At 37.0% G+C, this 27,842-nt stretch overlaps 1 protein-coding gene across 1 annotated transcript in view; it reads right to left on the bottom strand.

The window, feature by feature from the left end:
• DGKB (diacylglycerol kinase beta) overlaps nucleotides 1–27,842 on the bottom strand; it is a 302,803-nt gene that overhangs the window by 105,890 nt on the left and 169,071 nt on the right. Inside the window, exon 21 of the mRNA XM_088150655.1 lies at nucleotides 9,909–9,973. Coding sequence (XP_088006781.1) covers nucleotides 9,909–9,973 — 65 coding nt within the window. The remainder of the gene's footprint in view (nucleotides 1–9,908; nucleotides 9,974–27,842) is intronic.

Consider the following 27,842-nt stretch of genomic DNA (forward strand, 5'->3'; position numbering starts at 1 on the left):
GGGAATGACTCAACATACACTAAACATGTTTTGGAATGGTGTCTTAGGAGAACAAAGATGATGTGTCTTTCTTCTAGTGATCTCTTACTAGAGATGTAAGGGAACCATGGAGATAACCTTGAAAAAATTATCCAGAGACTGTTACAACAACATGTCCAAAAACATGCTTTGAACCTGGGAACCAGGGAACATATTAGGAAGAGATTCAGACTCTTCCTTGACTCCCTGGAATACAAAATGGAGAGAACAAAAAACACAGTCAGGGTTCCAAGATTCTGCTACAGTAGCCTATCTCAATAAAGAACAGTTTTAGTCTTCTTGTGGAATCTGAGGCTAATCAGATCAGAAAACAAAGGGTTTTCTGAAACACTGTCTGCCAAAATCCACTACAGGATAGATGATACTACTGTACATAGATATTGTAGAGTTCTGTATAGTGATGTTGGTTTTGTTAATCCTAAAGAGCATAGCACCCTTGGAAATTATATATCAATTTTCTCAATGGAGACCCACACAAGATCAGTGAATACATGCCATTTTTTTACAGTACTAAAGCTTGTTTGTAACCAGCCTGAAGGAGCTCTAGAGAGCTCAACCTTAAAAAAAAAAAGTCTTTAAAAATACAGACAGTCTAATAAAACCTCTACAAAAGCAAATGGAGAATTGCAAAGATAAACCAATAGTTTTGTGGGATAATAGAGCTCTGCAGAAAGCAAATCACCCCATATCAGACTTGCGAGGTAGTCCAAACAAGAAGCACACTCAGGAGTATCAGCTCTGTCTTTATTGTAAGGTTACATTAACAGAATCTTGAAAGTCTGAAAGTACATCTCTCCCCCTTTTGCATTTACAGTCCAAGAAACTAGGGAGGGTCCCTTCTGAGACATTTGCCATCCCCCATTCCTTCTGCAGGCTCAGCTGCCTCTTGTCTGACCACTGCCTAGTCTGCAGCTCTTCTTCCTGCCTCCCAAGGTCATTCCCATATACCATTACACCCATTTATAAGGGCAGCATTTGTTTAAGATTGGTTTTTGTAAATTGATACAACCTAAAATGTAACAGCAAGATTCTTAAGCTCCCTGACTTCAAAGGAACTTTTCAAAGTTTATGTTGTCAAAGGATATAATGTTCTAGGAAAAAGAACCATGCTAAAAGAGAGGCTTTAAATTTCAAACAACACACCTGATTTAACAGCATTTTCTTTCTACATTAAACAGCCCGTCAGTTTTTATTTTACTTTATTAAATACTAAACCAAGGGCATTAAGTAGGTATTGATTTAACTTTATAATAAAATCTGACATCCTGGCTCAATTGAAACCTTCAGTCTTTATTATTTCTTATGAGGTTAAAGTCTATTAAAATAACAGAAAAATTAGAGGAATATGTAAAGGAAGCATTAAGAATGAAAAGGGCATATAGATGTATGTGTTAACATGTCAGACTTTACACTACACATAGCAATAAACCCTGACATTCCAGATATTGAATACTGCACTCACCAACTTCCTTATGGCAAAAGTTTCACAGATACAACATAGCTATATAAGTTGCTTTATTGCAATCAAGAAAGAAGCCACATATGAAAGATCTGCCTGCTGCAGAACACAGAAAGCCCTATCATCTCTCTCTCTCTCTCTCTCTCTCTCTCTCTCTCCATCCATCCATCCATCCATCCATCCATCCATCCATCCCAGCTGCCCAGCTAAAGCAAGCAGTCACCTTTATTGGACAGCAGCGATATAGGAAGATGCTGGAGGCAGATGAACACTTTAGTGGCAATGGCAAAGGCATCAATTCATGCTGACTGGGAGAATAGAATGGTAAACCACTCCTGTATTTTTACCAAGAAAACCACCATGGATAGGAAATATAAAATGATTGACAATATAGTACCAGATGATGGGCCCCTCAGGTCAGCACTCAACATGCTATTGAGGAAGACCTGAGGATCTTTTGGAATGCTTATGGTGTTTATGATGTGGCTAGATTAAAGCCTTTGGGACACCTAGTTCCTGATGTTGCCATAGAGGAAAAGAAAATCCAAAGCTGCAAAGACAGAATTACAGTAGGAATGTAGAATGTAATGAGCATGAACATGGGAAAGCTCAACATAATGAAAGATGAAATGAAACTATTACAAATTGACATCTTAAGCTTACCATGGACAGCCAAAAAAATGAACTAATGGATCGTCAAAAAAATCAACCCAGAGTTCTCACATGAGGCACAAATCACCAGGCTTAAATTATCCTACTTCGGACACATTATGCAAAGGCCCAGCTCTCTGGAAAAGGCTGTAATGCTGGGACAGGTGGAAGGAAAAAGAAGAAGAGGACAACCAGCATCAAGGTGGAAGGACTCAGTTACAGTGGTGATGGGTGCACCGTTGGGAGACCTGAAAGACCAGGTTAGGGACAGATTGTCATGGATAAAATCTATCCATGTGGTTGCTAAGAGTTGACAACAATCTGATGGTACCTATTCAATCAATTAATCAATTAATCAATTTCCTCTGTTGAGTAAATCAAATGGAGCTGCCTTCAGAAAACTGTTGACTCATGCAAATAACTGAACTGCCAATTGCCTAGCCCACTAACCCATTAGGATACTGTTAATTGGCTAATCCATAGGCTTTAGTGGGAAAAATGGCCAAGTCCTAAGCACCCCCACTTTGGATTACAATTTAGCTTTCTTGTGAGATTTTCCACCTCAGTTGCTCAAACATGTCATTTGTTGTTCCCCTTCAGACAGCAAAACAACTTCCAGCTGAGAGCAGTGCCTTAGCACCATGACCAACTCACTGCTGCTTTCTCCTGCACTTGCCCTGAGTAGACCTGCAGACAGTGAGAATAGCAAGATATATTAACATCTGCTTAACCCTCTCTCTTGTGCGTGGGTAACTTGGATGAATTAAACTTGAACCGGAGTAAAAATATCAGTGAGTGGCTATATACAGCAGTATCCACATTGCTGACTGAACTCTGTAGACCAGTTTTGTCCAAACTTGGCCACTTTAAGATGAGTAGACTTCAACTCCCAGAATTCCCTAGCCAGCATGGCTGGCTGAGGAATTCTGGGAGTTGAAGTCCACTCATCTTAAAGTGGCCAAGTTTGGACAACACTGCTGTAGACATTAGCTCTACTAGATGGAATAATAATTTGCTGTAATTTCCTTTAACCTCTAAAGAACAGGTGACAATATTCTCAGCTCTTCATTTTCAACACATATGATTCCATTCATTTCCCTCAGAATGTAATGAATTTTTTTTTCAAGTATTTCTCTTTCATTCATTAAATGTTGAGAAATAGCAATGCTAATGCAAAAAAAAAAAAAAAAAGACAAGTAATCATGTCTTGTTCTAAGAATCACAGTTCTGGTACTTTGATTTGGTAGAGCCTTCTTCATTAATGCCATCACTCATCTCTTAGAGCTTCACTTTGCAAAAACATGCTAAAAATATAAGACACCAGCATGAGTCCCAATATAAGCAGAGAAATCTTATGTAATCTTCCCACATAAAGCTTAAATATCTTGTAAACAATATTATTTAGATTTTCTAGATGAATGCCTCAAGCTACGTGATGTCAGCGTTAATTAGAAAGCTATATTCCTTGGCCAGAACTCTAAAGCATTGATCAAACTTATTCCAATTAGAAATAAGAGTAAAGGAAAACTATGTACATGTTTGATTCAATAGAACATATTAAATATAATTATATATATGTTTATATGAGACAATTGAATAATTTATACTCTTTTGTTCATTAGTTCAGAGTGGCTCCTCTCTAGTTCGAAAAAAACTATGCAAGGCAAGTTTCCTGTCCTTTCACTCAGTAGGGAGCAATGTGCCCCATTCATCAACATTTGGAATCATCCTTTGAGACCTCTTCTGTTAAGAATGGGTCCCAAAGCTTCAGTGAAGTCTTTCTAGGGGATATCAGGATTAGAATAAAAGAAAATGAGAAAGAAAACTTGGTGATTTATTTTAGGGTCCAATGCATTGTTTACTACCTGATTCATAACATTCAGAAATTGACAAATGCTACCCAATGCATAACTTCATGATTGAAATAAATTCAACTGAATGCAACAAAAACGTATTTCACTCTGAAATAAATGTGGTTTATAAATTGGAGGTATTGGATAACGTCTATACAATCCTACCCTCAGAATAACAGAGGGGCAACTAACTCCCCAATGCAGATGGAAATGCATTTGCTCTGTTTTATTTTGTTCTGTGATTCAGCTTTGTTTTCTTTCTGCTGAAAACCCTGTTCAGCAGAGGCAGGGAAGAACAGTAGGTGAACACATGTAACTCTTCCTTTAACATTCAGCAATTTTGCATTGGCAAAAACATAGCAACACGGATCGTAAGTATGTAGAGAGCTCATGTATATATAGAGATCAGGAGCAGGTTCCACAACTTTCTTCAAGGATGATGTTTCTTCCATTTTTGCATCTTGAACATTTATTTGTGCCACAGCAATATAGAAGCAACAGAGGGCTGAGCAGCGCCACTGCTATAAATTATTTCATAAAAGCTAGAGACTGAGACTTGCATTGAAGGGCTGCAGTGCTAGCAATAGCAGAAGCACAATTCCCTGTCATATATTTGAACTCTTCAAACTGAAGAGTAAGATGGAAATGAGTTTCATTTTACAAGCATCCTAACGCAAAGGCATGAAAAACAATTTGACTGAATAATGCTACTTCTAAAAATGCAACCTACGATAGAATCAAAACAAAGATTTTATTTTCATAACTGTGATACATGTTTAAAAAAAATAAGCAAATCAAATGGATTATCATACAAGCAGGACATTTCAACATTATTTTTAAAAGTAATAGATATGCTACAGTTCCTTGGGGCTTCTTGGGGCCAACTTGCTGCATAAAAGTCAGAAGACCATAGTGCTGGAAGAGATAGGGAAATCTGCTCCCACGACTAAAGGAAGAGCAGAGAGATTAATTAAATTCTTCTGTCTTTTGGATTAAATTCTGAGCTGTAAAAGGAGATAAAGTCATGATGCTTTATATCTAGGGCTAGTTTTTACAAACTACTGACATCTTGCATGCTCAAGCTCGGAAAAAATTATGAGTTACAGCAACGTAAACATGGAGCAGCAGGCAGATTGGTTATGACTTGCATATCGTTGAGACTGGATATATATTCCTGTTAATATACATCTAGCTTTCCTAAAGTTCATTTACAGTTCTATGAACTGTACATATTCTAGAAAAAGCTGTCGATATTAAAATGGACCCTTCTGCTGCTTTCTATAACAGTAGTAAAATCCTACTGGCTGAAAGTTTCAATTACAGGTTGGATGCCCATCTATCAGGGGTGATCCTGTCTAATGGATTCCTATACTGAAAAAAGGATCAGACCAGATAATTTCTAAGGATCCTCCCAACATTGTATATTTGGCCCTACAAAAGTGGCCTATAAATAAACAAATGATACAACTGATTTCCATCACCTATTCAGTCCCTTGGGATAAAATCACACAGCCTGGCCATCCAAAAACAAATATATTCCTGATAGAGAGCAGCAAATAGTTAATATATCCCAATATATTTTTTGAATGCTTATGCTAGCATTGCATTATGTCCCTTCAAATAGGTAGTGTTCTGTCTGCATCACAAATGTAAATATTCATGATGTCTTCAAGGTTAACGGTACAACCAAGAAGTGTAATCTCTACCATAGATGAAAACAATTACTATTCCTTCCCAGTATAATTAATTTCCCAGTATAATTGTAGTGCTGATCTGTTAAGTTATTAGTAGATGTACAATGTAGGACTAGGGTGCCCTAGCCTCATCATTTCCCCTTGGAAAGGTTAATTCTGCCATGAGATAGTTCTCCATTTAAAACATTGATTAAACTATACCTGGCAATATAAAATTCATTAGAAAGAAAATGACAGTAACATATTTCTGTGCAGCCTTAGCTTACATCAAATTATTAAGCACCAGTTTAAGTGCTGGAGTTGAACTTAAAAATAACAGCTACTGAAGGACCACTGATTTAATGAATAAAAGAATATATTGTTGACACACTGAAATGGGAGGCAGGACCCACCAAGGTACTCAAAGCTATCCAACTTATGGAAAAATATTGCCTGGCTGGCATTATTTGAAAAAAAAAGAAAAGAAAAAGGTTTTATTGACATTGGCCTATAGCATATGGATCTGTTATGAATCAACAGTTAGTACTTTTGGAGTATATGCCAGGCAATTTTTCAACTCAGTGAGAAAATATGCTTAACATTAAAAAATGCCTGGATCTGTCAGCCTGTGGTGCAGATTATGATTCCCCTATACTGACAGTAGTGTCTTGTCAGACTGATATCTATTATTTCAGGAGTACCCTCCAAAGACAATCACTGCTACGAAAGAAAGAAAGAAAGAAAGAAAGAAAGAAAGAAAGAAAGAAAGAAAAAAAAAAAAAAAGAAAGGAAGGAAGGAAGGAAGGAAGGAAGGAAGGAAGGAAGGAAGGAAGGAAGGAAGGAAGGAAGGAAGGAAGGAAGGAAGGAAGGAGAAAAAGAAAAAGAAAAAGAAAAAGAAAAAGAAAAAGAAAAAGAAAAAGAAAAAGAAAAAGATCCTATAAGAGATTAAGAACTATCATTATTTCCTCAAGGAAAAATAGATTAAAGCTAGTGCTTCTTTTTTCTAACATTTCTGAGGTTTTATATGTATTAGGAGCCTGTATATTCTACTACCAGAATTAGTTTTTACTAGACAACCCATGACCCATTAGGTCATCATTTCAGAGTTATTTCCTTACTTAAACAGAGAAACAGAGTGTTCCTGCTGACTTGCCCACTGACTTTCTGTTGAGAAGCTGGCAGGGAACATTGGAAATGGCGATCATATGACTGTGGCTGACCACGGCTGACCACAGCAGTGCACAAGTGTGGTGGCACTTAAGTGGACACAACTTTGCCAAATTTCAAACCCACAGGAGTAATAGGTCCTGGATTTTGGATACATTCTGTAAGTTAGCGCATTTGAGGTACTTTGGTTCAACAACTGTTGCCCTATGAAGCATCATTTCACCCAATTGAAAGTTACAGACAGACCAGCAGACAGGAGAGTTTTAATAGTACATAGATTGTCTGTGACTGTCCCTGATATTAATGTTCTCATTATTATGGTATACTCTGTTCCTACAATATTCCTATCATTCCATACTGCCTAGATCACAACAGACTCTGAAGCTGGTATATGTTAGGTAGGGAAGCATAATTCTGTCTCCTAGTTTCCCTATTATACCGAAGGGCCTGAGCCATCTTTCTTTTATCATTGTTTTTAATTTTCAATAGAAAATCTAAAAAATCCAAACAGGTACACAGACATAGGGAAATAAGTTTCCATACATATTCTACCATTTAAATTCACCTACATGCTGATGGAACTGAGTTCATCAGCCTACTACTTTCAGTCCCCAACTCTAGGCCCTTCTTGATGCCCTTCTGATATGTTAGCATGCCTACATTTTGGGGTCATGCATTCAAGGTAAACATCTGCAACAGGAAGAATTGCCTATCCAGGGATGCCTGCTAGGCAATTTAGAATCCAATTTTCTATATCACATAGGGATCTTTCACAGACAAAAAAAGTTTCCTGATGCAGATGTTCACTGTGACTATATGAGGGCCCTAAAAGGAATAACCAAGATTTTAAGCATGGATAAGACTTTAAACTTAGGAAACCAAACCTAGAGGAAATCTTCCAGTTCACATAGAATCTCATTCCTGCTAGCCACTTCACTATAGTGGGTCTGGCAACATAGGACCAATTTTGCCTGATCAGCATCTCTTAGGTTCCTTTTTTATAGCATGACATTTATTTTACCCCTCTCACAGAGGTAAACATAGTTGTGTGCTTACTCCATTTTACAAAAACAGTATTTGGAACAATATTCCATCTGAAATACATAAGAAAAAAACATGCAATGTGAAAAGTTTCAATTTTTGCAGATTTTAAACAGAGGGGGCAGAGGGTTAGGCTTCTCAGGGATAAGCCACCTCTATAACAGTGGCATTCAACTGCTCTTCCTTGTGATGAGAAGGAAGAGACTCCTGTCAGCACACAAGCACTGTATGTAAGAGGAAACAAAACATCTGCAGCCACCTCACAGTTTTCTACAGTGCCTAACAGTAAAGTGTCAGCTCAGGGATCTTCAAATACCACCCAGTGCATCACCATATCATCCTGGTCAGAAGAGTCAAATATTTAATATGTCAGAATAGTTTATTATTTAAAATGGGACCCACTGCAGTTGCAATATCTCATAACAACTGATTGTATACAAGCAGAAGAAAACCCAAGATTTTAACACGGTCTGGCCAGATTTTATACTTCTTGCTCTCCTTTCTTGCCTGTTATCTGCTACAAGGAAAGGTCTTTGTCCTCATTCTGAATCTGGCATCCTTTTGGTGCTTGCTTCATAGTATTTCCCCCATACTCCAACTTACACAAAATAAAAATAAAAGCAAACAATGAGTGGATTCAGATGTCTTGGGACAACCAATTAAGTTGCAAGTGGGTAATGATTAAGGAAGACGCAGCTCACTTTTCACAGTTTGAATTTTGGCATGGTGGCTTCTTCCAACCAGAACAACTGAGAGGAGAAATTCACAGTTTCTTATCACTTTGTGTGTAAGCTACTTCTTTAGCTTATGGATGGAAGAAGCCTATGGGCTTCATTTAGAAGACATTTCAACCTAAAAATAAATCCCTGTTGACTATTTGCATCTGGCCAAGTCCCCATCTAGCCATATTTGGTTATGGTGTCCAAATACAGTTAGAACCATGCAATATTTTTAAAACTATCAAATTTATTATACTTTAATCTTCCATTGATTGAACTCCATTTCATCAAACATATTTGTCCAGAGTCTAGTGGTAGACTTGTTTTTGCCACAATATTCTAACTTTTATTTTATTCCTCTTTCTGATTAGTATCTCATTACTTGACCTTTGGGTCTTTATAAGGATTTCATACCACTGAGAGTATGTTCATGTGTATGCATGTGGATGTGTCTCTTTCTGTGTGTGTGTGTGTGTGTGTGTGTGCCCATAATGCTGTTGATTTCCTTGATTTTGGCTTAGCAAGCTGTGAAAAATCAACCAATTACGGCACCCCTAACAAGCCAAAGTTAAGCAACACTCAACACAATCTGTGGACCCATTGTAACTGATAATGAATATTTAATAATACATAATAAGATATTTAGGTTGACTCAGTTTCTCCTAAGTAAGGGGCACCAGAGGAGCCCTTGCATGGCTACTGTGAGGACTTTATGTGTTTTTTATGCTTTTTGTATTGTGAACTACCTAGAATCACAAGGTTGAGATTGGAAACTATATAAATTCTATAAATGAATAAATGTAATTCAAAAGATAATGATGATTTATTCAGGTTTGTGAAGGTGATAATATTCTTAGTACTTAAAGTCCTTATTATTTAACTGAACTTTTACAGAAAAAAATTAAACCCAATTTTATTCCATGAGCCTAGAGCTTGAATAATAATACCCTATGTTATCTCAAAATCTAGCCTTCTCTGACCTGGCAAACCAAATTAAATTTATTAAGTTACATAACTGAAATATTGAAAATTGTATTCATATTACAAAGCCCGCGTTTCCAAAAGAAAGCTCAGTAACTAAGAAAATATTTATATCAAAAATATGCAAAGATTTATTAAGGTCAGAACAGAAATAAAAAGTGACAGGAGTGCTAGTGGGACATGATATAAGGCACCATGATAATATGAATTTATTTTTGTGATAGTCACAATTTCCTTTATCTGGCACATGCATCATTGCCACTTCAAAATAATTCACTTCACTTGTGTAAAAAGAAAAAAACAAAGAAAAAAAATCTGCTCTCACCTGCTATTGAACTTCTCTGGATGTTTTTCTCGCATAATGTGAAATCTGTGAGCAATTGAAGCATCCTAAAAGAAATTTTAAAAATAAAATAAAATTATTATTTTGGGTGCATTGAAAAATACAAAATATTGTTAACAAAGCTATAGACCAAGTATGAAAAGTACTCCCTGGTCCATATTTATTATTTTAAGAATTCATACCAACTTTCCATAATAAATTTTTTTAAAATGTAGCTTTTAAAATAAATGTTGGTAAACTACAGTAGTATAGGGTCATCAAATGTCAGGCCCAGCCCAAGAACAATAGTGAAACAGTCCAGTTGAGTTCAGTTCCTTTATTTGCTTTCACCTTATAGACAGAATCTCACCAGTCTCAATCTATACTACTGCAACTAGTGGATATACCTTGGGAGATTCTAGGGAGTGGCTATCCTGAACCTCTTTCACTTCCCACACTCCCCCTGCGGACTGTATTGTCTTTTGTCTCCTTTCCCTTCCTGGAATGCACCCCCCGCCCTTCTTGATAGTCTTGATCTCTGTTGCTATTCACCACATCACCCTCCTCTTCATAGATACACTTCATCACACCAAAGCACAATAACTAATATTTAAACATTAATAAATCATCCAAATACAGAACTGATATAAAATGGCAATACAAAGAAAAGAATGCCAAGACCATATCATAAACCACATAAATATTTGAAAGGATCCAGGAAGAGGGAGCATATAGTTTGCTGGACACCTTCCACCCAATTTGATTCAATAATTCAGAAAATTATTTAGAACTGACTTAACTTTGCACATGCAGTGTTCATGTCTCTTTAGTTTGCCTGGGGTTTGCAAGAGAGGCAATTCACTCCTCCCATGTTTGTCTCCTCTTCTGTCACCTTGTTTTTACATTTCTTTTGCTAGCTTCCCTGTCAACTATCACATGCACAACCAAAGAGAAAATATGGATGATGCCTTCCAGAAGCAAACAGTAGACTTTGTCTCTCAACAGATGACAAGATAATTAAACTCTGCCTACATGGTCCTTCCAAGAATTTCCTGACTATCTTGCTGGCAACTTTCTCCTTCAAGTGGTAGAGAAAGATACCAGAGAATCAGTTATTCTTGATCTAACATCAGTCAATAAAGAAGAATTAAATAAGGAAATGAAATAGGAGAAAATTGGGAGAAAGTGATAATAAAACTTGGAGTTCTTGATTTTAAAGGAAACTAAATTTGAGCATAGTCATAAGCATATATGGGATTTTAAAAAGGGAATTTTAACAAACTCTAAGAAATGCTAAGTTAGTTCCCTTGGCAAGGGACACTAATAGGAAAAGGAACTCAAGATGGATGATGTAGAGGAGGGACAGGATACTAAAACTGTGCTTATTAGAAAGCCTAGGAAATGAAGAATATTGCTGGTTTTTGGGTTTCTTAAATCACTACGGATTGTTCAGTACTGTTGCATATCTATCTATCTATCTATCTATCTATCTATCTATCTATCTATCTATCTATCATCTCTGTATCAACTGTATATATTTAAATAAATAGAGTTGAACGAACATCTTAGCGCGAGTGGCATGATTTTTTAAAAACATTCTGACAGGCTCTCAGCCTGATAAAATACCCTCAGGCAGAGTGAAGCAGTCACCCTCAGCTGCAGAGTCTCAATGCCATGAAAGAGTAACAAACTGTTAGTTGTTTATATGTTGTAACAGTTTTGCTGCCAGGGATGGCAAGAAGTGCTTCTGCAACTTTCTGGCGCATGGACCAAAACACTTTCACCAGCTTGATTATTACATAACAGGAATCTCAAACTCAAATAATCACAAGTAGCACAACACCGAACCTTTTTTATTACTTCTATTAAAAAAAGTGAGTCAAACATGTAGAAAATAAAAGTTATAATTATATGCTATTAAACATAAATGGAATCTGTTAAGTAAAATCCTATGTATGACTTTAAGCTAAGAATCCTGCCCCTACCTCTGCATTTAAATTTTGACTCTTGACAAATGCACAACTTCAGAAACAATATATTTAAATGTACTGAACAATACTTTCTGCATGAAATTAGGCAATCTATCTAAACAAATGAATTTTGCTACGCCTTTCTATAGTTTTCATCACCATAGTTAAGAAAGGTTGTTTGGAAGAGGTGCCCTTTATTTCTGAGGGGGTTTCTTACTTTTTGCCTTCAGAGAAATATACCTCATTCTCAAACAGAGGCTTTTCTATACACCAACATCCACGGAAGTATATTTATCTGTTCTTTCTGAAAAATAACAAGTTCTGGGATGGCATGAATGCAAAGCTTAAAGGAATACGGATTAAATCACATTCTAAGAAAAAAAAATCTATCCCAGATGCCACTGGCAGAAGAAGAGGTGTTACATATATTGTTATTGCTGGTCACACAGTCAGCCAGATGTTTAGACTGGATTTGGCATTTTTATCCACCTATCGAGTCCTTCCCAAGCACCTGAGATAGGCAGATGTTGTTTGATGATGTTAAAGGTATCGTCATAGAATATGAGCTGTTCCAAGTAAAGCTGCCATTTACTGACTGATGGTGATTTTGTCAATGCCAATGGTCTTCAAGTGGTGCTCCAGATGTTTTGGATTGCACTCAAGGCACTTATTACTGTTGGTACTATCTTTGCTTTCTTTTGCCACAGTCGTTCTATTTCTATTTGCCGGTCTTTGTATTTTGTGATATTCTCCAGTTCTTTCTCTTCTATTCTGCTGTCTCCAGGTGTTGCAATGTCCACTATGCAGACTTTTTTGTCATTCTTATCAACAATGGTTAAGTCTAGGGTGTTGTGTGGCAGGTGCTTGTCTGTTTGAATTGCAAAGTCCCAGAGCACTTTAGCTTCTTCATTTTCTCTTACTTTGCTTTGTGGTCCCACCAGTTCTTCCTTGCAGGCAAATGGTATTTCTTGCAAATGCTCCAATGCACACTTGTTGCTACTTTGTCATCCCATTGTTTGTAGTCAGTCTATGCAATCTTCTTGCAGCAGCTAACCAGGTGGTCTGCTGTTTCTTCAGCTTCTTTGCAGAGGCGGCATTCACTGTCTGTTGCTGTCTTCTCAATTCTGGCTTTATATGCATTTGTTCTTAAGGCTTGGTCTTGTGCAGCCAGAATTAGCCCCTCTGTCTCTTTCTTCAACTTTCCTGCTCTTAGCCATTGCCAGGTCTTGTTGTTATCTGCTTTGCCTGCTAGTTTTTTTTGTGTACTGGCCACGTAATACTTTGCCTTGCCATGTCTCTTTTCTATTCTTCATTTGGATGATGATGATGATGATGATGATGATGATGATGATGATGATGATTTTTATCCCACCTTTTTGGGGAGGGAGTCAACTCAAGGCAGTAAGCATACCTAATATTCCTTACAGTGCTAGAGGTATGAAGGCTTGGAGTTTGCTCAGGAATTTGGCTCACCAGGGCTCTTCATGCTGCATACAGTATAGCAGTGTTTCTCATCTGTGGCAACTTTAAGATATCTGGACTTTAACTCCCAGAATTCCCCAGTCAGCTTGCTAGCTGGGGAATCCTGGGAGTTGAAGTCCAGACATTGCAAAGTTGCCAAGGCTGAAAAACACTGTAGTAGAGTGATAACAACTGACCAGTGAAGTAGCCTTACACTAACACAACAGGAGTAGTACATAAGTGTATGTGAGAGAGACAGAGACAGAGAGAGAGGTAGATACAGCCTTCTTACATTCCTTGTTTTTCCAAACAAATTTAAACAACTGGTTTGATAGAATTGGATCACATTGTCTAGAAAACACCTTGAGTTCAAGACATGTACTCCAGAATGCAGTACATGGAATAATGGATTTAAATTATAGAAAGGCAGATTCCACTTTAAATGCTGGGAAGCATGTTCTTCTAGTAAGGAGCAGTTCAACAGTGGAACCCAGAGAGGGGGTGGCCTCCTTTTCACTATGTGCATCAATTGGAGGCAAAGCCAGCCACCTATCTGGGATACTTCAGTTTGGATGCCCGCACTGCAAGGTGTTGGACTTAGTGGCCAAAATGGCCCTTTCTGGGTCTATTATTCTAGCACTGGTACAATTAACTGATATCTCAAACCTGAAACTATATAAGCAATTTGAAAAAGTCATACAAAAATTGCTTGGTAGTGAAAAGAGGCAGGCAGAGCACTGGTTTCAGGGATTAACGTGTCAATGATTAACAAATCAGTGATTCCTGTGATCAGTCTGCAAATTGCTCTTTTGGATGAATAGCAAAATCACTGGAGTGGGGGGAATAGTTCACTGTTTCTGTAATCACACTTCAGTGCTGTTCAGGGTCTTTTTTGGTATGATTATGACTGCACACAAATGAACACAGTATTTGATCCTTCTTCAGTTATTTTATTTACCCCGTTTTCCAAAACTCTCTCTCCCCCCACTTTTCTTAATATATTATATTCCAATCTTTTATTGTCTTTAAAGAAAATATTTCTTTTCAGTTGAACTAGCTTTTGTTTAGCTATTCTCCCTAGTTCATTTATCCCTCCTTTAAAATATTCTTTTGATTTATTTGACATGATATACATCCTGTCTTTCCTCCAGAACTCAATGCAGCATCCGAGGAGATCTCACTTCATTTTATCCCTACAGCTGTAATCCTGTGAGAGGGGCTGGGCTGACTGGTCTAAAGTAAAAATCACCCAGTGAGTTTTCATGGCTAAGGATGGTCTTGAACTAGATCTTGTCCAGTTTTCATTCAGTACTTTAACTACTACAAATTATTATAGTCATATGTCTTCTGTTTCTTGGCCATCTGAATAGTTTTTTCTTTCGTACTTGTTGCATCAGAGATTGTGAAGCTGACGAAGACAGGGGTAGCCAAATTACAAGGGATCCTTGCATGCTTACTGAGTGGGAACTGATTTGAGTGAGTGCTTTCTTTGGCAAAGAAGTGTGTAAAACCACAAAATTCCACTACTGATTGCTATGCGAATGCTTTCCCCACCCATAATGAACTAGCTTTGCACTGGGTTTCAAACTTCTCTTATAAAAAGCAAAAATATGTGCATTTTAATAAACCATATGATAAAGGAGTACAACTTAAAAATCTCTGCACTGATTTCTGTGAAATTCGTTGTGTTTCATTCCTTCATAATGCTCTAACTTTCTTGCAACATTCATCCTAGTCTGATTAAAGAGCAAAAAAAAAAAAAAAGTTATAGATTCCATTAGCTGTTTATGTTGTTCCCATATTAGCTAATGGGAAAGTGAGTTCTGTTTTTTTTTTTATTCATGTTCCAGAATCAGGAACAAGTCTGAATGGGCTACCCACAAACCAAAGACAATCCCTGCACACTACAGTTATTAATTTCACCTCTTAAAAGGGGACATGGGAAAAAAGGAAAACACAGAGGACAAAAATGCTATTGATATTTTTAATCTATTTTTTAAAACTATAGGCTCCATGAGCATGTCATTTACCTACTTTTTTGAGGTTAATAATGTTTCATTTGTAAAAAGTTTTATTAAATACTTGTGGTTTTTTTTGTAATTTGTGGTCCATTGATGTTGGCAAATTCTTCCTGTGTTAGAATCATGGTTCAGAATAAAAAAGAATTCCTGGTGTCTCCTAGAAGCTTCCCAGGAAGTCTTTGATTTTGAACATTCCACTTTTGTACTTTATGTACATTTCAAGCACTTAAGGCATTGACTGGAAGGAATCAAAAGATTTTGTGGAATTGGTTTTCCATTTGGGTCTAATGCTAGCAAACATTAGGTGTTGAATTAGAAAAGTAAGTCAGGTCATGGATGGATTTTCTTTAAAGTGTCATTTTGGTTACTGTATTTTTCAGCAGAAAGGGACCACAATTTATGGTTGATACATAAATGGGCAGGTGAACTGGGAAGGCAGCTGAAGCAAATACTGTACTTAAGCTGTGAAAACATCTGCCCTTAGTAACAAAAATAGTATCTCATGTAAATGATTTGCATGCATCCTCCTAGTGAAATACTTTTATGAATATCTGTTTTGACTAAATAATTTAGTTACACAAAATACTTCCCACTGACAATCCCCAGGTTTTAATATTCAAATGAAAGGTAATTATTTATGCCATCTTTTCACAGTGAAAAATTCCCAAATAAAAAAGTTAAGCAGGCAGATTCTATTATGTTATACAAAGGCATTAAGCCAACAATTGTTATTTGAAATATATATACACATAAACATACAATCCTGAATCTTCAAAATAATATAATTTAATGCAGTAACAATAAAATTATTACTTCAATTACATTATAGCCATTTTAATTTTTTCTTAATAATTGGCATGATATAACCTTTCATGAAAGGCCTATATAATATAAATAACCATTACAGTTTCAATTATGATAAAGTATTGTGCTATAAACATAAATAAAGTTAATAATTGGGATAATAGGGATCAGGGTGTCCATAGGGAGTGGTAAAAAAGGCAGGATGGTCACCACAATGGTGCAATCATATGCCCACTCATTTTTTATGTGTGTTGCATATATGCACATAAAAATTATGTGCAACGTTCAGAAAAAACAGGCGGCAATTCAGGTGATGACCATGTTGACTTTTTTTACCATACCCTGTGGACACTCTTGATAGGGATACTTTTGTTATTTAAGTGTGACTGATTTAGCCTATAAATACACATTCTCTGGAGAATAGACTTGAAATTCACATCTCAAGGTTATTTTCATTAACACAGGTATAAGAAAATAAAGTTCAGGGCAATGTAATATTCCAGTTGCTTTCCTTGCACTAATTCCACTAGATAGTTCACAAATATTATCAGCTTTTAGAAGGGCTTCCAATGAAGTGTGATGGTCTGTCTTTGAATACAGTAGAGGCAGTCTCTTGTGCTGGCTGTGGATGAAACTTGGGCACATAACCACCAGGATTTTTGCTGATACCTGACATAGTGAATCCAGTATCTCTCTTTGAATCCTCTAATGTGAAATACTAATTTTCAAAATTATCAAAATGGATTGATTTTAAGTAGATTTAATAGATGGGAAGATTATAATTCAATGTAATGGGCTGTGAGAATAACCCTGAGAGACAGGAGGAAGGGCTGCAGCACAGACAACGGTCTGATACATGAAATCTGAGTCCAAACCAGAAATGTAATCTGAGAAAGCATCTCAGAATTGACCCTCCCTAGGTCTCCGGAACATAAAGGCAGGGAATGGGGAAGTGCTTCTAACTTGCAAGATTCTGTTACAATAAAAGATTCTTCCTTACAATAAAAGTAGTATTAGTATTCCTGATTTCAGTTTCCTGGTCTGAACTACTTTGAAGGGCTGACATTCCTCCAGTTTGTACTAATTATAAGCCAAGCCAAACTCCTCCAGTAAGTTCATAAACAGCACACCTCCTGTTTTTCTTTTGTCACTTTTCTGGCCTATAGTCCTTCTGGAAACTGGACCCTGCAGCTTTAACACTAAGATGATGGAAACCTTCATATTTATTTATTCATTCATTCATTTGTTCGTTCAATTTATATAGCCGCCCATCTCAGACTAGAGACTTTTAAAAAAATTTTATTATTAGGAACACATTGAGAGTATAAATATGACCCTTTTCTTTGATGTTAATTACAATTTTTATATGAATACTCTTAGCTCTATGGGGAGTTGCAGCTGTATATGTGTGTGTGCACATGTGTAAAGGAGAGAGAGTTATGTATTTATACAGATGGCTGGAAAGGAAAGGGCCAAATTACTTATGTACTGTATTATGCTACAATTGTTCCATACACCCACCTACACAGAGTGTTTGTATGTATTTTTCTAAGCCAGGAATGGGCATCCTGCAGTACTGGGTCTAATTTCTTCTCTTAAACTAAGAGAAAGACAGAGAAAGAGAGAGGCTAGAGAACAAGGTAGAGAAAAGGAAGATGATCCAGCTATGTTTTGCAAAAGGTCTTATCATTCTGCACGCAGAGATTCTGTTTTCAAATGGCCAGCAGTGATGCATCAGTCCAACTCTGTCAGTCTTTCAATGAGATGCTTAAAGAAATTCAAGATGCTGTACAAATCAGAGTGTACCTGATCAACAGCTCTCCCAAGACATTGTATAAGAAGCCTGCCATTATCACTCTGATTGGTGAAAAGCTGAATGCAATGCATGATTAATCTACAGGAAACTGAAGTATTATGCACATGAATCCAGTCCTCTTGAATCCAATGGCAATACATGCCAAATGCAACAAATGCAAATGCAAATTTGTTGTAAGTTTCCCTTAAATTTTAAACTCCAGGAAAATAGCCTGATTATAACCATGTTATTATGATTGCCTAAACTGAAAATTAGCAATAGGATTTTTAAATAAGCTCCCATCTCTGTATTTTTGAAAGTCAAATGAAATCTGTTGAGCAATTCAAAGTTACAATTTCAGCATTTGAAACCTACACAGAGTAATTCAAACAAATGTTATGACATTTAAGATAATGGAACTCTTCACTAATGCCAGAGTGTCCAACTTCACGTATTAGAAGTCAACAGATGTCCAAGTACTGAAATGCCAAAAGAAAGTTAGTGCCTATTTTGATTAATACGCCGAATCAGTCCATGGTGTCTTTTTAAAACTGGCATGCATTACTTTCAAACATTTATTCATAATCCATTCTAGGAAACATAGCTAGACAAAGTGTTCCCAAGACAAAAGGGAAACAATGAAGTACTGCATAACCCTTTTAGCAGTGTGAGCTGCATGTTATTGATAGACCATTCATTGCAATCAGCAAATGATTAATTGCAAATTTGTTACTAAATTGACCATCAAAAACAAAAAGATGAGAAAAAGAAAAAAAAGAAGCTTCAGTGTACTGTTAAAGGGGGGGGGGAACCCTTCTGATAAGGAGTCTATTTGTAGTGAATTAAATCCTAATCAATACTCTTGTTCACTACACTGGGGTATAATTACTTCCTTAAATAGCATAGGTACCCATTATTGGGGACATTTAAATTAATATTTAACCTAAATGTATTTTTCCAAATACTGAATCAGCATTTTCAATTCCCAACTTTCACAATTCAACGTTCTGCTTATTATCATCTGCATGAGGCATAGGTTTTCCCCTTCTAATATCATTCAACTGAATGAGAAGGATATATCTTCTACCATTAAAATCCAAATCTTAAAGAGATATAATTATTTTAATGTAATTTGCTGTGTGTGGGTTTGGTTATAATGATGCTGATGAAATAAACTGGATTGATGCTGTCTGCCATGTTATTTTCCTCCTTTCTACTTCATAGGAATTATTTCTTAAAATTTTACATAGCAGAGTCATGAAGAAGATATTCGATAAAATACAAAAGACACCCTAACAGAACTTTCTAAACTACATGTTTAACAGAAACCCTGCAATAATTACTAAGGTGAAAGATGGAAAAGATGCTTAGATAAGATTTCTGCTTAGTGCTTCCTCTCCCATTCTTTTCTACTTCAGTCTTTTTTTCACGATGTACCCCTGTTTGACTTACAAAGTTATCTCAGAATGTTCTCAGTCATCTTCTAGCTATAGAAGAACTTACACTATATGCATATGAGAAACTATACATGGGCAAGACAGAGCTAAATTCCTTTTCTTCTTCTCCTCTTCTTTAAGCAAAATTAAAAATATAGCTCTAGCTGCAAAAATCTAGCTCTGTCCTAAACGGAAACAATCTAGCTATACATAAAGTTAGTTCATCCTGAACACATGGGATACATTAAACACTGACTCAATCCTCTGTCTCTTTTTATTGCTGAAGCCTTTAACAAATACCACTGATTCAACCATCAGGCTAAGCTGCAATTTGCCATATCACAGCTTGTTGAATAGACCCCAATTGGCTAAGTTTACACATCACCACAAATCCATAAATCAAACAAACCATGTTATGTCTAGGTGTGTGCCTCAAGCCAGCGAGTTAGAGAGAATAGGAATGACAGATCGCAAAACATAAGAAATTAATTCCAAATTAAAACCACCCTTAATCCATAAATGCTGTTCTAAAAATTTCACTAAAGTCATAAAAGCAGGTGTTCATTACTTATTTCTCATGTTCTGCAGAAAAAAAAGAGATAAGCAGGCTGTTGTCAGGCTATTTTATCCTCTGAAAGAACCTAGAAGAATTCAGGTAGACTTTTTTTGAAAGAATCCATGATCTTCAAAAGTTATTAATCAGTTTCATTAGCCAAGCTTCATCAGCCCACATGGAGACCAGAGTAAGAATGTCCGGTAGTGGCTACAGCTGTGGGTAACACTTTCCCCTTGCAGATGACACCCTTGAGAAGAAGTCACACTACAGCAACTCCAGGCCCAATAGTGACTGATGAGTAACCAATATACTGTAGGCTAGCTTGGAAGAAGTTTGAATTCATCAACTCTTCTGAGCATATGTACTTTTTCCTTCCAATAACTAACCATGTCCTATACCTACATATGCATTATAAGGAGCCCCAGTTTCCTGGGAAAGTGACAGAGATTCCTAGTCAGATTTTAAATTCTGACTGATTTTATCAAAATTTGCATATTCTCCTAGGAAAAGTGGAGATTCTGCCCTTGGCACAAGACTATCTTGAATGAAATATTATACTGTGTGGTAATGTTTGAAATATTGTCAATTGTGACATATCTGCAATCAATGAACAACTGAAATATAATATTCACTGTTGTAGGGAAGCAAGCTATTCCTACAAAAAAAGAGTCTAATTTTAGCACAAAAACAATGAACTTAAAAAAATGTCTTGACAGAGATAGTATTTTCAATGCTTTTTTTTTTAATAGGATCCTTTTATAGCTATGATATGTAAACCAACAAACTGGCATGCTATGTATATTGAGTAGCCTCTCTGGATACCAGCTGGCTTGGCTGCATGGTTTTCTAATGGTAATGAAGTCACACAGCTGCTAGGACAATCAAATGGAGTTCAGATCATCTCTGGCTGAATAGATTGCTTCTGACTGGTTTCTTATCAGGGGCCATTGGGCTGGGTTTCACAACACTACAGGATTAGATAGGTTTACATGGTTACAGCAAAGTTCCTTTTAAAAATGAGCTTAGAAAAAAATACCTTTTTTGCTTATCAATGTTACTTTGTGCTAATCAACTCACAGAAAACCCTGTCTAACCACCACCACCACACCAAAAAAGAAGAAAAGAAGAGAGTGAAAAAACAAACTTCTATTCACTTGAATGAGACAACACATATCAGTTCCCTGAAGTTTAAGGGATCTTTGAATACTGCTATTCACTTTTTCTTATGAATAAGGAGTCTGGGGAAAGAGGGAGCCACCCACCCACCTACTCCTTTCTTTTAGAGTTCAGTGTGTGTATGTGAAGTTGAAGCGGTATTGATGAAAAATTGGATGAATACCAATGTCACAAAATGGCTAGGTTTTAAAAAGACAGACAGATTAATGATATAAAACTGGGTGGTATTCAACCGATATCCTTGCACTGACAGAAGCCTCTTGGATTCACAGCTTCTTGCATTAGGAGGACAGGATAGGGAATGATTTTTCTATTTTCTCTCCTCCATGTTTTGGAAAGTTGGGGACTCTTCCAAACAAGAGGCAGAGGAATAAATGTTGGCTGCAATCCATTTTTTCTACAGCTGACACAAAACAGCTAGTCTACATGCAACAACAGATGTAATATAGTTTCACTATTCAATTTAAAAGGCAGATTGTAAATTTAAGTAAACCCAGTGGCTTAGTCATTATTGGAAAAATGCATATTTGATATTTAACTAAGATTGTAGCCATAATGTTGTGCCACGACTGTATAGATTGACCCTAAGTATTCTTGGAATTTATTAACCATACAGTCAATCCATGTATAAGGTGTATTTGTGAGAAATAATTATGAATAGTGTCAGAGTTAAGAACAAATATTCCTTTAACTTTATAATTCATATATATATTATACATGTAAATCATAGATACCATTTTCTGATATTGCTTTTATGATATTTTATCCAACTATTATCCTCCTTTAAAAGTATTTTTATTGCTATCCAATTGAATCTAGAAGCTCTTTAAATAACAGCAGTACTTGTTCATATCTCAGGAGACAGGCAACATCCTCTAACAGTGAAAAATATGCTTCTCCCAAAACCAAGATATGAAAATTTAACCACTTAAATAATGTCATACTGATTTAACCAAGATGTTCACACTGGTAATTGATACTCACATTTGGACAAACTGTTCATAGGAGAAAGTGATAACATAATTATTTAGCTGGCACTGTAAAGATAATGAGGCCATGTTACTTCAGATTTGGGATTTCTCCTTCAGATCCCAGATCTTTCTAGCTGCAAGTAAACAAACACTGTTGTGACAGTGCAAATATCTGCCAAATCCATTCGAATTTGAGTGGTAGAGATTACCACTACAAACTTATGGGACAAAACTCAGCTTTTTCTTCATGTCACTTACGTTTATTGGCTTATCCTGTAAGCCATTTATGACAATTCATTATCTTGTTATGCAGAGGGACCTAGAATTAACCAAGTTATTCACAACTTACAGAACATATCCTAAATTGACTAGGAGAAGGAGGAGGAGGAGGAGGAGGAGGAGGAGGAGGAGGAGGACGAGGAGGACGAGGAGGAGGACGAGGAGGATTAACCTTCCTAATCCATGTCTATTGCAGCAGGTGGTTGATATGCCTGGGCTTGAATACTAACTGAGGTTGATCCTCTTTATCTGTATGGGAGACTACCAGGAAATGCCAGGACTGTAGACCAGCCTGGAAAATCAAAAAACATTCTGAAGTTGGCAATGGCAAGCTAGATTTGCACTGTTGCAAAGAAAAGTGCATGGATATTTCTGTGGCATCTCAAAATATTAAGCTCAGTGCAAAGGAGGTTTTACCTAATTCAAGTCTAACAATGACTTTTATTTTTGGGAAAAAAAAAAAGACAATTCTATTCCAAAACTGTATTTCCCTTCTGATGTACATATTTCCATCTTCATTTATTCAATTTATAGTTATAGACCAAAATACAGAAAGAAAAATAAAAGAGAAAAACGATGGGATGTTTTGTTTGTTTGTTTTGTTTAAAAGCTGAGTAAAAGAAAAAGAAAAGACAGAAAAGTAGCTAGAATTTATATCCAGTGGCAGAGTATTTCTCTTGCTGGATCAGAATTTGGCTTCTAATCTTAAAGGCAGTAAAACAGAATTTGGCCATTGCCAGAGATGTAATGTTGTACTGATCAGCCAGAAGTAGTTGAGTATAAAAAAGGTGTGTATGTCATGGGAAAACCACGGAAAGATATGCAGCGTACCTGTTCCTAATATCTCTTCTACAGAGATATTAGGAACAGGTACACTGTATATCTTTCAGTGGTCGACTACTTTGCCTCTGAAGATGCCAGCCACAGTTGCTGGCAAAATGTCAGGAAATCTGTTGTCTAGACCATGGTAACTAAACCCTGAAGTCCAGCACTGCCCAATATAATAAAAGGGATTCCGTTGCATTCCACAAGGACATAACTGGTCCATATAAGGGACTCTGCAGTTTTCTTAGCTAGGTTTTTCAGAAGTGGTTTGCCACTGCCTCCTTCCCAGGAGATAGATTGACTGGCCCAAAGTCACACAGCTGGTTTCGTGCCTAAGGTGGGACTAGAATTCACCATCTCCCAGTTTCTAGCCTGGTGCCTTAACCACTACACCAAACTGGTTCTCTCTGGCAGTCACCAGGAATCAAAAACTGACAAGAAGGCACCAAAAAAAAAAGGACTCTTCTGAATTTTCCTTCCAGGACAGCAATAGGCAGAACATCACAGCAGGCCAAAGGGAAGAACCTTCTAAATGTAAGTATTGTTAGATAGTTCAGGTACCTTGCTAGTTTCCACATAAGGGCAGAGCTGCTTAAGAGAAAATGTTTAGGTAAGGAGGCAGAACTAGTTTGCCATTTTATATCCAATATATGCAAGTTTATCATTTTGACTACCTGGTTATAGATTAGCATATGAAGGGCTTCCAAATATAATGCTAATGAATGAATGAAATTCCTTTTCCATCATTACTTTCCAGAGTATAATAGAGTTATCACTTAGTGCATGTGTGTAATGGTATGTGGGGATGACGTTGGGCGACAGGAGGAAGAGCCACAGCCTAGGCAACGGTCTGATAAACAAAATTTGAGTCCAAAGGAGGAGTGGTGGCAATGATTGTTTGCTAGGGTATCCCTTCTCCCTTTTTTGCAAAGAGGCACAATGACTGCTACACCTCAGTCCTCAGGAATTCTTGCAAATCTTTTATAAATTTAAAAAGTTAAGCAAGGACTGGGACCCATTGTTCCATATTGCTTTGTTTTATTTCTGTGGTGATAAAGTAGCAACCAGGGGCTTTCCTGGTCTTCATTTGGGTGACCGTGTCATGTATATCTTCACATATTACTGGGGGCCAGGTAGGAAGTTGTGTCAACTATGGATATATTCAGGAAGAGGTTCTTTCTACGGTATAAAGAATGGATGTGCACCTCCCATTTAGCTGCAGATATCTGTGAAGCTGGGAGAGGGTTTTCACACTGAGAGCTTTGCTTGAAGACCAAATGCCAGAACAGTGTAGAATTTTTGGACTGAGCTGCTGAGAGTATGTGTGTGTGTGTATACACACACACACATACAAATCTCCTTCAAGTCAATTTCCATATTCTTTCAGTATGGAACATATTTCCTTGTTTAAGCAAAGTGCTGAATTAGACTGGGTTGTTAATAAAGGAAGCACAAATACATTTGTATGAATGTTGATCTTGAGAAAAAAAACCAAAATTATTTGTGGAGTCTCTAGAGTTCTCTGAGCTTGGCTGTTTTCTTGCAAACATTTCATTACCCAGCTAGGTAACATCTTCAGTGCTAGAATGGAATGGGGTTTGCTCTCTGTTTATATACAGTGGCATGCCCTGCCAGTGTTGGTGAGGGTGGGGTTTTGTTTTTTCCTCTGGTAGTTCCTTGATTAGGGGATTGTTTATTGCTGATTTTATGTCTGGTGACCCCATTCCATTCTAGCACTGAAGATGTTACCTAGCCAGGTAATGAAACGTTTGCAAGAAAACAGCCAAGCTCAGAGAACTCTAGGGACTCCACAGTTCAACCCTGAGTACACATATTCTCTTTTATTGGTACCAAACTTATTTGTTAAGCAAAATGAAGTTTTATGAAATGGTCGCAAGTTTTCAAGTTTCAAGAATTTTTCGTCAGTAATTTAATGACAAGAAATGGAAATTGGTTAGAGACAAGAAAGAGGGGCATAAAAATGTAGCTGGTCTTGGTCCAGTTGATTCTACAAGTCAATATGGTGGCTGTGATAGGGTGTTGCATATAAAAAAAGGCGGAGCTGTGCTGACAGTGCATTAACAAAGCTCTGACCTCCCTTTCATATTGCATCCATTCTCTGCCTGAAGATTTACGAACATTTGGTTTTTAATTCTCATCAAACTATGAAGTTTTCACATGATTGTGACTATAACTATCTGCTACACCTACAGACTTAGAGCCACTTTACTCCAGGGGCCACAAGAGAATCTTGTTCCATGAGATGGCACGTGCAATCTTTTGTATTTATAACTACATCAATTACTGTTGGCACAGGTTTAACCAATTTGTAAGCCGGCACCATGCCATGTGAACAGATGGGATGAGGTAGGCAGCCAAACAGCCACGTATGTGCATCACTTGTGGGTAGAGATGGCACTATTCCCAGCCATGAAGTTCCAAACAGTTGTCCATCCTAATCTTCAGACTTACGCTTATAATGAATAATCACTATAAACTAGATTAACTTTCAAATTATATATTAAATATGTTCTTGTGGGGGTGGGGATATTTCCTTGTAAGAACGAAGATAAAATTAACTTTTTCCCACTTGCAGCAGGTGTAGGTATCAGGTCTTCAGGCTCACTTTGCATTACCCTTCAGAATAAAATCAGCCAAATTTCTTTGAATCCAGTCACCTGAGAATTTCCCTATTGTGATGGAATGCAGAGTCTGAGAGATAACTCTGCATACTTTCTTTCCTCTGTTTCCCAACTCTTAGCATAAGGGATATAAATGAATTTAAAGAAGCATCATGCCAATGACTTTGTATTTTCTTTTTTCAATGTTTATATAACTTATTTTACCTTTTTCACACAATCCATTGCAAGAATGGAGGTCACAGGCTACACATATGAAGTGCTGGAATATACAGTACATATCTTCTTTCTCTCTGATATATTTTAAATAATAATAATTAGCAAGAACTAGTTCATATATGACTGAAATGACTGGGAATCTTTCTGAAGTAGAGCAATAAAATAAATAAAATAACATAAATAACATAAAATAAAATAAAAATGCCAAACTATGGCTGAACAAGTAGGTTAACTAACCTCATGTTCTCACACTTTCCATTCTTCTTTTAACTTGCTTCTGAGTTTTAAGCAAGCCATAATTTGGTCATAAAATGATTTGATCATTTCACACTAGAAGGCAAATTATGGCTTCTGAGAACTCTGAAGTTAAAGGGAAAAAGGATCATGTAATGTATAACTACAGTCTATTGAATAAACAACTGACTGAATTCAATAACACATAAGACCATGATGATGGGGTTCACATTAACCAAAATGAAAAAAAATATATTGTTGGTTTACATGTGGTATAAATCTGACTTTGTATGAATAAGGTACCCAAGCCTGATACTGCTAAATCATGACTCAGCACTCCCTAGGATTAAGACTCCCAATTTTTCTTCAGTAGTCATAGTGTTGACTACTCCCTGGGAGAAATGTTGGTTAGAACATATATCAGCCTCTGAATTGGTGTAATGAGAAGAATTGTATCACCAAGTCTATATTTTACAATATTAAACACTTGAGATTAAATAAGGACAAAAACTAATTGTTGCCATAATTTTTCTTTGGATAAGAACTCTGTGTACGCACTGATGACCTTTTGACTTAACAGTGAATAATTAGAGATATGTAGACTGAGAGGAAACAAAGCTGATGCTTACATTAGTAAATTATATCAACCCTATTAAGATAGAAGAGAAAGAATATGTACAGTTGTGTGAAAAAGAGAGTACACCCTCTTTGAGTTCTATGGTTTTATGTATCACGACATAATAAAAATTATCTGGTCCTTAGCAGTTCTCAAAAGTAGGTAAATACAACCTCAGAGGAACAACAACACATGACATATTACACCATGTCATCATATGTTTAACAAAAAGAAAGCCAAAATGGAGAAGCCATGTGTGAAAAACTAAGTACACCCTTGCTGCTTCCATAGGTATGAAGAGGCTAAGTAGCAGCCAGCTGCTGCTAATCAAATCCCCTTGAACAATTGATCATCAGCCACTGTGACTTGGGGACGCGGTGGCGCAGCGGCTTAATGACGCTGAAAGTTGCCGGCCAGAAATGGTCGACACTTCAGCGGTTCAAGCCCAGCCTTCGCGTAGCAGAGTGAGCTCCTGCTTCCTCCCCCAGTTCCTGTCAACCCAACAGTTCGAAAACGTACGTGAGTAGATAAATGGGTACTCTCACTCCGGTGGGAGGAAAAATGCTGGCGGCGCCTTGCAAAAGGTGTCGGGAGCAGTTGCCGGTAGCGTAGAAGCCGCGCTCGCCCGAAAAAGGCGCGAAGCAACAGAAACCCCGCCTCCTGCGCTCGCCAGCTGGGCTCTGCTCTAGGAAGGAGGCTCTGGCAAACCACTGCCTTGAAAACTGCAAAGGAATTGTCCAAAAGCAGTCACTGCAGAGTCGGTAACGACTGAGTGCAGATTAAAAAAAAAAAAAAGTATGACTACCTCTATAAAAGCTAAAGTTTTAGGAGTTTGCTGGTCTTGAGCATTGAGGTGTGTGTCAACACAATGCCAAAGAGTCAAGACACCAGCAATGATCTTAGAGAAGTAATTGTTGCTGCCCATCAATCTGAGA

This window comes from Python bivittatus, unplaced genomic scaffold (genome assembly GCF_059951505.1).
Source record: "Python bivittatus isolate LINGU-HERP-01145 unplaced genomic scaffold, Pbiv_v1 ctg000610_np1212, whole genome shotgun sequence".
Lineage (NCBI taxonomy): Eukaryota > Metazoa > Chordata > Lepidosauria > Squamata > Pythonidae > Python > Python bivittatus.